The 12,264-nt window shown below is 36.0% G+C and overlaps 1 protein-coding gene across 12 annotated transcripts in view; it reads left to right on the forward strand.

Moving 5' to 3' along the window:
* The window catches only part of CASK (calcium/calmodulin dependent serine protein kinase), a 182,348-nt gene that overhangs the window by 152,262 nt on the left and 17,822 nt on the right, over positions 1–12,264 (forward strand). For 6 of the 12 annotated variants that reach the window (XM_015884899.1, XM_015884890.1, XM_015884907.2 and 3 more), the window contains 4 exons: positions 1,245–1,330; positions 2,594–2,662; positions 8,245–8,313; positions 9,653–9,688. In XM_015884899.1, the coding sequence (XP_015740385.1) occupies positions 1,245–1,330; positions 2,594–2,662; positions 8,245–8,313; positions 9,653–9,688 (260 nt within the window). The remainder of the gene's footprint in view (positions 1–1,244; positions 1,331–2,593; positions 2,663–8,244; positions 8,314–9,652; positions 9,689–12,264) is intronic. The other 6 variants (XM_015884932.1, XM_015884924.1, XM_015884941.2 and 3 more) reach the window with 3 other exon arrangements.

The raw sequence follows: 12,264 nt of genomic DNA on the forward strand, positions 1-12,264 counted from the left end.
CTGTAGATATGTAAGGATACTTCTATTGAATGTGCAGTCACAGAAGAAGACTACATATCCCAGAGAACAACAGGGTTAATGATAGTCCACGGGACAGGACGCTGTATAATCTCGTTCCCATGGCTGGAGTGCCCTCCTCTTCTTCTCGAACTTCTCTGGAGAGGGGAAGTTGTTCCAGCCGTGTCGCCTAGAGTTCACAGTAGCCTCTCGGCTTTTCGGGGACTCTCTCTCTCTGTTTCGTCTCAATTGTTATGCCTCAATTATATTATATGTTGTTATCTGGTATTCGTTAGGTATCTTATATTAGCTCAAAATAAGTTTTTCCCTCCTTCAGATGTCGCTGGTTTATCACTTCCCTTTTTTTCCCTCCTTTCCGGGCCCCGGGAGGGGCCCACGGGGTGGCTTCCCCTGTCACGCGCACTAGGTTAAATCTACGTTAACCGTGGACAAGACCTTTTTCGGGCAGGATGGCGTGGCATTAGAGCTTTTTAAGCTTTAGGAAACAACTCTCTTTTTACTCTGAAAGAGCTCTCGTGTAGGGGAGTGTTATCTTTTCCGTAGCTGCTCACTGCGTGACCTTGAAATACCATAAGACAAATTGTCTAACATTTAAGGCCTGCCTGTATACATTCTCAGGCAATGGCTATCTAGACTTTTGACTCGTAGCACAAAGGATTGTCTTTCTCCTTTAGAAGCAAAGCTAGACTAGCCTGCTGACTTTTTACAGAGCCTGCCAGTATGAATCCACATCTTCATCCCAGTTGCTCTGTCTTAAGGATTGTCGGAACGCATATTTCTTATGAATCTTCTTAAAGTAATTTTGGTCAACTATTGATACTTTACATGATGTTATGATGTGGAATACTGATACTGATAGCAAAATTACAAAACCATGACAATTAAGCAATAGTCTGATAAGATACTGGTTGAATATCTCTGCTGAACTTTGCCAGCCAGCTATTTGCAGGGGAATTTCTATTTAATGTGTGAGTACCTGTAAGGGAACTGATGTTTTCTTTCTACACGCTGTAAGGAGCCTGGGCACCTCATGCTGGCATACTGAATGCAGTCTCAAGGGCAGATTCTAATGCATCATTACCAGCGTTCTTCTATGAATCTAGCAATAATAATAATACTAATAACATTATTACATATTTATGCCTTTGTATTAATATTGGTACTGGCTTACAATTCTTAGTTTGTGTGAGTAATTGTGTTGATTGTGTGTTTTGTTAATTCTGCAGGTACATTACATGTAGGGGATGAAATCCGAGAAATAAACGGCATCAGTGTGGCAAATCAAACAGTAGAACAACTGCAAAAAATGCTTGTAAGTACCTGATGTCTTTCCCCTGTTCTTTATAAAACAATTTGTCATATTTTTACAAAACTTTGCAAAATCATACTGTGACATCCCCTTTTTCTTCTATTCTTGATAGTCTACTTGTACACGTACTGCAAAACCTTTCTGCATTTCAGCTGTTAATAAGTTCTAAGTTTCAACTTACAACTCTTGTAATCCATAGTTACTGGTGTTAACATATACATATAGATAGATAGATAGATAGATAGATAGATAGATAGATAGATAGATAGACAGACAGACAGACAGACAGACACACACACACACCATATATATATATATATATAGCTCAAACATAGACCAAGCTCAAACAGTCTGGCTTTTTGGAGGAAAATGGCATCTTGTCTTAGTCAGTTTGATATTCTCTTTTTTTTTGCTTGCAACTCTAATCTTGGGGTCTTGAATGGTAATTACTATTCCTTTTGTTGTTCTCAGGACCTAACAGACAAGCTTAAGCAAGTCCAGGCAAATAATATGTTGTAGTCTCACAATGAGCCAGACAGAGGAAAAGGGGAAAACTTCAGGAACATATGAAGTGATCTCCTTACCTTTCTGCTCAGATCAAGTCCTGTGGCTGTCAGACATATGGTGGCACTTAGATTTCAGCTGTTCTTTAAGAAATTATGCCTGTACAAATATGTTGCCATAACGTACTACTGTTCTACAGTTACTTACTACTGTTCTACAGTTACTGCTTGTCGTGAATATGTAGCAAATATAACTGTAGCAAGTGCAAGCCAACAGACCCCATCTTCTTTTTTGGAATAAGACTATTTGTGTTTCTACCTTTATTGAAGTGACATGCAACTTTTCCAGAAGCAGTGAATGTGTTTTCACTGTTTAACACGAGTAATTAGAAGAGAAGAAAACGTCACTTTCGTAGCAGGAATTGTGTAGATCACAAGCATGTGTCTGCAAAGGAATGACTGATTTGGAAGAAGCCTGTGAATTTTTCAACTTAAAATATGTCTGTATGTAGAGATTCAAAAACTGGTCAGGTGAACAAACTGATAATGTATGTTCATCCTTTAGATCAGTGAGAGATTATCTAAACATTCACTTGTAAGTGAAATTACAAATTTGCCATAGCATTTCAGCTTCCCTGAATATTTCTTTTAGGAAAGCATTCAACTGCTCTTAGACTGTGATGTTTTCCTATCACATATTAGTGATTTGGAGATTCTATGTTAGGCAACTTTAGTCTTTAATAAAGTGCTTTTCTTTTTGCAGAGGGAAATGCGTGGAAGTATCACCTTTAAGATAGTGCCAAGTTATCGCACGCAATCTTCATCCTGTGAGGTAATGAATTTAATGAACCACCCTGTTTCTTCCTCAGTCCTGTAACTAACTGCCTGCTGATGGCTGAATGTTACTGCTTTCTGGGAAATTGTTTCTGCCTGTCCTGTTAGATCACGCACACCAATTTTACAACAAAGATAACGGAACATGAGTAGGTCTCACCTACCTACTCAGCCTTGCCTTCATATTCATCTCATCAACACCTTAAATAACTCTTTACAGCCTACTTAAATTTTAAAAAAAGAAAAAGAAAAAAAAAAGAGAGAGAGGCATCCTCAACTGGTGGATTTAGAAAGCCCCTTTTAAAATTATATTTTAAACACATTTTCCAGGAAGTCTATTAAAGTTCCTAATGTGAGGAGCTGTCCTCCCTTTTCAAGCATGAAACATTATTTTGCTACTTTGGGCTGTTAAGGGTTAATTGAATAATCTGTTTCTGTACTACCCTGTTGAGGTAAATTTGTGATGGTTGTCTGTAACAGTTACACGTGGCTAAATATTATGTTTCCATGCAAAAATGGTATTTGTCATTACAGAAGAAAAACAAATTTGAAGATCAGTTCCCATTGAACTAGAAACTTGGTATTATGGTTCTTGCACAGTAGCACTGTTGAATTCCCTCCTTCTTGCTCACAAAGTTATGTTCCAGTTTGCAAATATAGGGAATTAAATTCTAGAAAATGACTACTTCAGAGATACTGTTCCAATTAAAGTATACAGATGGCAAATGCACTGTGTAGATGATGCCAGTCTTTCTGTGCCACGTGCTTCACTGCACAAAATTCCAAATTAGAATTCCAAGAGTGAAAACACAGACCCTGTTGAAGTTAAGCACCTTAACCTAATTGGATCTGTAGTTTCACACTTATTGTTTTGAGTCTCAGAAGATGCCGGAACACACAGAAGCTGTTGTGTTTGTCAGAAAGGTCTGTTTGGAAAAAATACATATACTGATTTTGGGTTGCCTTCTGTCCTTTTAATGAAAGTCAGCAAGAACAAGAAGCTTTTAGAGACAGAAGGTTCAACAAAGTTTCACCTGTCAGGTATAAATATGAAAACAACAGTTTTTCATGAAACACGAAGGCTAAAAAAAAAAAAAAAAAACTCAAATAGAAATTCTAGAGTGTGCTGATACATTCATGTATTGAGTTTGGTACTGTAAGTAGTAGTTATAATAAAATATAACCCTCTTCCTCATATTTTAACACAAAAACTGGTGAAACTGTGGATCTCCTTGGAAATATGATCCTTTGGAGAAAATTAAATGTGGCATACAACTTTAATACCATTAAGTGATATTTTAGTTGTAGTAGGTCATTTATTTTCTTAGCTTTCTGTACTTAGGTTCTTCATGACAGTTTTTCACAGAAGACTCTTAACATTCTTAAAGCAAAACACTGGAACTGGAAATGTGTGATCAAAGACAGAAGAAAAACAAACAAACAAAAAACCCACAATGTTTTATTACCACACTTCATGGCACTCTGCATTCAGTTGATCAGGTGCCTAAATCTATTCCAATTGTTTGGCCATATCTATGACTTTGTCTGGTGTTCCAGCTGTTACAAGTATTCATAAAAAAACAACATTTCAAATTATGCTATTAAATCTCCTTTAGTTCTTTGGTACAGAGAGAATTTCTTTCATAGAATTTTTCAGAATTGTGATTCAAATGAGGAATGAAATTATTTGCCACTGATGCAGGCTTAAAATGCTATTTTAGGCTGTATTTCAAGTATTTCTAGAAAACTATGTTGGTTTTCTTTTCCTGCCCACCTTCACACATGGATGGTTGCTGATGTCACGTAGTTTTACTAGAAGAGGAATGTGAAACAGAATCAGTAATTGGTTTTGGTTTTTTAAGGTAATTTTTATGATAATAACATCATCAGGGCAAAAAAACACCTTGATAATCTTGAATAAACAGAAGTAAATATTAGTACAATCAGACGTCATCTGCCTATTTGCTCTTATATAAAAGCTGTTCGTATCCCTTTATTATAGAAAGGTATGCAGGTGTTAGTTTTGAAGGAACTTATTTCTTAAACGTTTTTTACAATCCCACTTGCCATGTTTTTCTTCTTTTGTGAGCATTTAAGAGAATTGTTGTAGTGGTATTTTCTAAATATTATACCATTTTACATATTTAGGCAAGTCCTGTCCCTGTAGTTTGTAAAGTATTTCAGTGTCCCTAGGCAATATTCTGAATTTCAGCTTACTAATTTCAAGTTGTTTAGGAGTAAACTTTGTAAGTAAACTTGAAAACATAGCACTTGTGAGTTCCACCTTTAGCAAATCTCGATCCACTCATTCTACTGTAAGAACACCTGCTTATTAATGGAACACATGACTCAGACATATAGATAACACAGTGGCTGGGATGTTGTTTTGTCTGCTTCCACTACAAACTTATTTTTACATAAGAACAAACTTGAGTAATGATTTAGAACAGTTATGAATGCTGAGTATACATTTCAGCTAGTACTTTATCCAACTGAAGCCCTTTAGCTACACTTAAACACTTTAAACTGGCAAGATGTCCTAACTTCTTGTATTGCTGGATACGTAAGAATGGTAAGGGAAGTACTTTTCTTAAGAAAAAGCTTTCCTTGCAATCAACACCCTTTGTTTCAGATTATCTTGTGAAACACTTAAGCTGTTTCATTAGGAAAAAAAAAAAACTTTACCAGTGGATTTTAAAAATCTCACATATATAATCATAGATTTATGTACTTAGCCTTGGAATGTTGCCATTAGGGCTAAGATGATAAGATTTTTTTGTAGTCTTAGATCTTTATATAACCTCAAACTTAAAGATAAAATGCTTGAGCAAAACTGGAGTTGAAATGCATTTGGAGATTTTTTGAATATCATGGAACAGGCTGCCCAGAAAGGTGATGAGTCTTCTTTACTGGACATAACTCAAAACCCATAATTTCCTGTGGAACCTATTGTAGGGAACCTGCTTTAGCAAGGGGATAGGACTAGGGGATCTCAAGACGTTCCTTCCAATCCTGATGATTCTGTGAGTCTGTTTGTCTGACTTGATTGGGCCACATCTAGTAGATGTAATTGATTTCTTCTATGGGACTGTGTCTCAGACACATTGATTTATCATTCAGAATCTATCCACTAGAACAAGGAGCCAACATGAAAGTAATTTTGCCATCATTTGGAAATGACTGCAGTTGTTTTTTCTAAAACTTCGGCTGATAATGTATGAACTAAATGAACTAAATAGTGATGATCTTGAAGTCTGCCATTTTATTATTTAGCTTTTGGCTAGATAAGATTGGGAATTCTAGACGTTCAGTAGTACTGAAATATCATTTCCACAATACTCAGTATAATTTAATTCTCTGAGTGCTTTTCTGTCTAGAGGGTCTAGTCAGAAAAGATTCTGACCAGGAGAACTAGTGATTTGTCTAGTTCAGTGGAGGAACAAACTAAGAATCAGAGATGAAGTATTCAAATCCAGGTCTAAGCAGCCCTGACTTTCTACAAGGATCTTCCTACTCATTGCTTTTACAGAGTTCCTCTTAAATTTTGAGTCTTTTTGGAGTGAAAGATTAGGTCCCTGGGAAATCAGGAACCTAGATGTATTTGAAAATGTGTCCCAGTTAGCTAAATATTTAAAAATATGCATATGCTTCTTGACTAGCATGATATCATTGCAGTTTCTTACAATTAGTACAAAATCGCCAATAGCACTGGAAATGTCGATTTTTCTCAGCATTTTGACAAGCATTTTCTTTGAATAGTGTTCTGTCTTCTGCTGAGAATTGTTGGAGGAATAAAATCAAAGTATTCTCAAACCAAGAAATTTCCTATAAAGGGAAAAGCCTTCAAGAGTGTCCAGAAATAGCATCATTACTCTAAACATGTTTTTCTCCAAAAGACTTGAGTGCTTACGTCACTTTCCAAACCTTTCCCAGCCAAATCATTACTGGACTAGTAGATGATGACAAACTAGTTCTAAAAAGAAAGCAGCATCAACAACAACAAACAGTAACAGAAGTAAATTTCATCCTTCCATCTCTTTTTGAAGATGAGAGAAACTGGTAGAGCTTGAATTGCTCAGTAAGCAGAATATCTATTTATGAAAGGAAGAACTTGCTGCTTTTTTGCAAAGAAGTGTCTCCTAGCTGCTGTTTGATAATAAAGGTGGTACCAATATGCAATTCCCTAAAAAAGGAATAATGGTTCTTTTGAGCAAATGTAATTGGCTATTGCAGTAATTAGTAGTTCATTTGGAATTTGTGCTGGAGTGATTTTTCTGAGTATAATTAAAACCAGTTCCCTCCAGTTTATTATGTGTTGCAGACAACTTTTAGCAGCAAATGAGTTTTCTGTTCTTACATGTTTAGCAGACTTACTTACACAGAGCTAAATGATTTTGCATTTATATTACTTTCAGATAGCTGTGTATGAGCTTTATTTCATGCAGTGAGCCCAAAAAAAGTGGATGTTCTAGATGAGTTTGTTGTACATCAAGAATACAGGCAGCAAAAGTAGAGTATTGCTTGCCTTTTTAATTTTTGTGTGTGTGTGTGCTTTAGAATAGCTGTGTGCTATCACATAATTATTAGCAGCAGGAGAATATATTGGTGGACTTTCACTTGATTAATGGCTCCAATTCTGTTTTTTAATCTGTTCACCAAAGGCTGTGGTATTGATAAAATGTGGCAGGGTAACTTTGTCATCTTTGAAAATTGTTTTACCTCTTTTATCTACTATCTTTTGTGTTACACAAAGTTACCAGTCATTCCTCAGTTGACCCTTGATTTGGAATAATATATTCCAAAGTTTCTTTGGGGCTAAAGGAGATGAGAATTTTTATCACAATGTTTTAGTGAATTATTTGATTTTCTGAAGACGCAGCTAAACTCAGTTGTCTGGTATTGTGGAATTAAGGACATAGTGATCAAAAAGACATGTGAAGGAGATTGCTCAGCATGTGACTCTCTTGGCTCTGCAAGACCCAGTCAGAAAGTTCTGTCATCTCTTCTGTAGAATGTCTGCATCTGCTTTCTTCTCATTAAAATATAGGATCACAGTGATAGTGTGAAACAAGAAAGGTGGCTTTTTCAAATGATATATTTTTGCAAAGTTTAATGTTTTTAAACTCATAAGAATGTTGGAGGGCAAAAAAAGAGGGAAAAAAAAAAAAAACCTTAATATACTGTAAAATGGATGAGAAGACAAGAGAGTGTCCAACTTCCTGCTCCTGTGTTAGCAGCAGTGTCTTTAAGACACTATAGAGAGTTATTCCTAGAGGAGTAGAAGGTGATCAACACTGACCTCCGCATAGCTGAAAAACAGATTTAGAAGCTTCTTTAAAATGAAATACTAAAAAGCTGCTGAGGCAGCATAAAAATAAATATTACATAAGACGCATCAAAATGTCAAATGTGAATCTCAAACTGAACAATCTTCAGATTTACACAGTAGTGTGGAAACTTTCACAGACAAAGCAGCAAAACAAATGGTTATAAGGCTGTGGATGTAACTGTTCTTTTAAAAATTTATCTGTGTTCCTGTGATAGTGTTGTGTTGTTAATGAACCTTGTGTCTTATTTCAGAGAGATTCCCCCTCTACATCCAGACAGTCCCCAGCTAATGGCCATAGCAGCACTAACAATTCTGTTTCGGTAAGATTTCCAGTACCACACAGAGAGTGTGAAAGTTTTGTTGGTGCTCATCTGCCATTACTGTTATACTTATCGTGTGGTCAGTGGAAAATTTTGTCCTGATAGAACCAATGTTATTACATATGTAACTCCCCATTTTTGTTTTGAGAGTTTTTTTTTTCCAGTGTATTCTTCTCATTAAAGGCCATACAGTGAGTTAAATGTTAATAACTGTAATGTGACACTCTGGCTAGTCTTAGATCATAGTTAGCAATTTCCTCAAAGCTAAGAAAAGGTTTCAAGTGGAAGTCTTATTTCCATCCTAAACTGTGGAAGCAGTGTTTGAAGAAAAAGTAACTGTGCAGTTGATGCAACAAGACCTGCTAGACTCCATAAGCTTTGTGTTTTGAGCGACCTCTGGAACGTGTACTGGTTTCCGCTATCTGAGTTAACGAATTGGTGTGCCCTCTGCTGTTGTGGTACGTGCACATACTTTGTGAAATACAAGCCTTGGCTGGATATGAAAAGCAAAAGGCTTTAAATTGCACTACAAACCAAGCTATTTTCATCACATCTTTAACACAAAGTACTTCCTGTTTCAAACATCCTGTTTCAGGTAGAAAGGTGCTGTTATCTCCTGTTTTTCTAATGTATAGTAGTGTTGAAATTTGTGTTGTTTACCATTTGTCATTGTTCAGACCAATGTAGTAACTGTACTTGCAAGTTCCCTTAGTAAGAGTGCTGTCCATATCATGAGTCATGGAACTAGCTAAAAAAAAAAAATAATAATAAAAAGTCCTTTAATTATTAAAAAAAAAATACGGCATTACATCTGAGAAATGATTTGCCACAAGGTAAAGTACTTATTAATTAATACAATGAGAAATAATTGTGTGGATTAAAAAAAATTAAGAAATTCTTGTGAATTAAGTAACAAGATGACTACTAGTTATAACCATACTCTTTGGTGCAACATACTCCTAACCATAAAATAATTAGTATTTATTATGGTCATTCTTGTCTTTTAAAAACAAGCTGAAATATTAAGTGGGAAAGGCATTCATATAAAGAGCCTCTTTCACTTGACAGTGCTTTTGTGTTGAAGATGCTGAATTGTATATTAAAAAGCACATTCTCTATCTGCTTAAACTATTTACCTGCTTTCTTCAGCTTGCTGCTAAACAGCCTGAGTTTGATTTTTCTTTAAGAAAAAGGTTTTTCTAAATACGGGTCAATGCTTTATACTTTTATCTGACTTACCACTTTACCGTAATGTAGTCTGAATCACTAACAAATGGTGTTGTATGCTCTTAACAAGTAAAATGAAAATTTCTTTTCCTGGGTTGGCTTTATTCTGCAGGACTTGCCGTCGACAACACAACCAAAAGGACGACAGGTGAATAGCTATCCTCCATGGGAATGTATCAGTTTAGTTGCTAGTGAACATCCCTGCTTATCTGTTTCCCCTCATATCCTGTATGTGCTGGACTAAACCATTTAAGCTTTGAAAATCTGTGTAGTTTATTTTTTGTTTGTTTCATTTTTCTTTTTAACTCATTTGTTTGCGGCTAATTCAAAATAGCATTTTTTTCATGTGTCTGTATATGCAAGAGTTATAAAGTCATTTTAACTTTAACACGATATGTTGTGTAAGCAAGATGTGACTTATGCAGATTTTCATCCTAGAAAAGGCTCACTGTTATGTTTTAGCTGAAACGAAGGGCAAGTGCATAATGCTCTAAAACACAAAGTTTCTGTATCTTGAGTTGATTTGTTATTAATTATTAACATTAACAAAGCTTTTCAAAGAAATGCATGAAGAACAGTTTGTATTAAGAGCTGGTAAGTCTGAAGATAGTATATTTTCAGTCCCAAGGTGAAGATTCACAGTCCAAAAAAATGATCTTCCATCCAAAGAATGTGGACTCAACCTCTTATTTATATAATATTTTTTTATTGTAGTTCGATTCAGAAGAGTCGATGAACCCCATAAGCTCTTCCTTTGAGAATCTTTTTGTATGATTTTCTAGTTATGTTGTTTGGAATGCTTATTGCAAGAATATATTTTTCACACTTCATTTCCCATTTTTGAAGTTTACAACTGTATGGTTCTTTCAGTTGTCTTCTGAAATTTCAGGCTGCCTGAATATAGAGAAAGCTCTTTGGAAGACCTTTCAAGCTGTAATGTCAGGTTTTGTTTTTACTCTCATTAGGTAGTTTTCCCAGGAGAGGAGAGTTTGTTCAAAACTATCAAAATAATGTTGTCCCTCATACTCATACTATTCATAGTTTGCCTTTTCTTTCAAGTTTCTTTTCCTTAAGCTCCAGAGGGAATGCTACCATTTATCTGGTAGCTTGTCATTCTTGATATAGAAAGGGCTAGGATAACAGATACGATACACTGATATAAATAAGGAAGTGTGTGATGTTTTGTGAGCAACCAGTATTTTCTTTGGATGGAGATATAGTAGTTAATGGCTCGAACTGCAGCAGGAAATTGAAAGGCGGGGAAAAGTTCCTGTGTTGTAAAAATGCTGGTCACTTTTGTGGACCTATATTAGATTAGGTTGAGGTAAATCAAGGAAGTAGTTCAGTACTGATGACTTCACAGAAAGTGAGTAACAAAAAGAACTTTGTTTTAAAATATCTATTTTTTTCTTGTGGAAAATAAGAGCTTGGGTTGCTGATGTAAAGTCACACACTCAATATACAGTGTAATAAAGGTCAGTTGGGAAACATTAGAAGTGGAGTTGTGTACTAAACTGATGTTACCATCAGTTCCACTCTAAACATACAAAAATTCAGGCGCACCATAGAAGCAACTGGTTATCGTAAGTCAATATGTGTTGGGTAGCAGACTAGATTACCGTAGAAATTAACTTTTTGGCAGCTACAAGTCATTCCATAGCTGCAGATTTCTGAACAAAGGTTTTAAAGTATTGCAGTTTAAATGAAGGATACTACGTTGCAATTTAAAACTATATCTGCTTTTAATTTAGTAAGAAAATTAGCAGTGGAGAACATGACTGCCAGAGTCCCTGTAGGGTGGTGTTTGTTCATGAACTGTAGAAATTACCCAATTACCTGTTTTGGGCATGATATTAATTCTAAGATCTTTGATGCATTAGGGCTATAATTTTTCAGTGGTTGAGACCACACTAACACACAAAGCAAGAATTTGTATATTATATTAAAATATGAAGTTAAAGTCCAAATTCCTTCTGTTAATATTCCTTGGAGAATAACTCATTCCAATCCTTATTAGTGTGACAGTACAGCAGAGGTGTGGACCTGTTGGAGCCAAAAAAAGGCCCAAGGGATGGAACGCCTCTGCTACAAGGACAGGCTGAGAGAGCTGGACCTGTTCAGCCTGGAGAAGGCTCCTGGGAGACCTGAGAGCGGCTTGTCAATATCTAAAGGGGGGCTGTAAGAAAGAAGGGGAAAGATTCTTTAGCAGGGTCTGTGGTGATAGGACAAGGGAAAATGGTTTCAAAATAAAGAAGGGGGATTTAGATTGGACATAAGGAAGAAGTTTGTTTACAATAAGGGTGGTGAGACACTGGCACAGGTTGCCCAGATATGTGCCGATGCTCTGTCCCTGGAGCCATCCAAGGTCAGGCTGGATGGGGCTCTGAACAATGTGATGTAGCTGTAGGTGTCCCTGTTCATTGCAGGGGATTTAGACTAGATGGCTTTTTAAGGGTCTCTTCAAATTCGAAAGATTTTATGATACTGGGATTTATATGGGACTAGACTTTTACTGAAATCCCTGTATAGAGAATTCTCAGATTCCACCCAGGTGACTAAATGTGATAGGCGCAACACCAGATTTGTATTTAGTCTAAAAAAATGCGGTACTAATTTTTCAGTGTAGATACTGATGATCAATAATGTAGCCTAAATCCTTTGTGCTATCCAATAATATTTCTCATTGTACACATTTTAAAATGTATCTTGGAACTTCAGTTGGAA

This window comes from Coturnix japonica, chromosome 1 (genome assembly GCF_001577835.2).
Source record: "Coturnix japonica isolate 7356 chromosome 1, Coturnix japonica 2.1, whole genome shotgun sequence".
Lineage (NCBI taxonomy): Eukaryota > Metazoa > Chordata > Aves > Galliformes > Phasianidae > Coturnix > Coturnix japonica.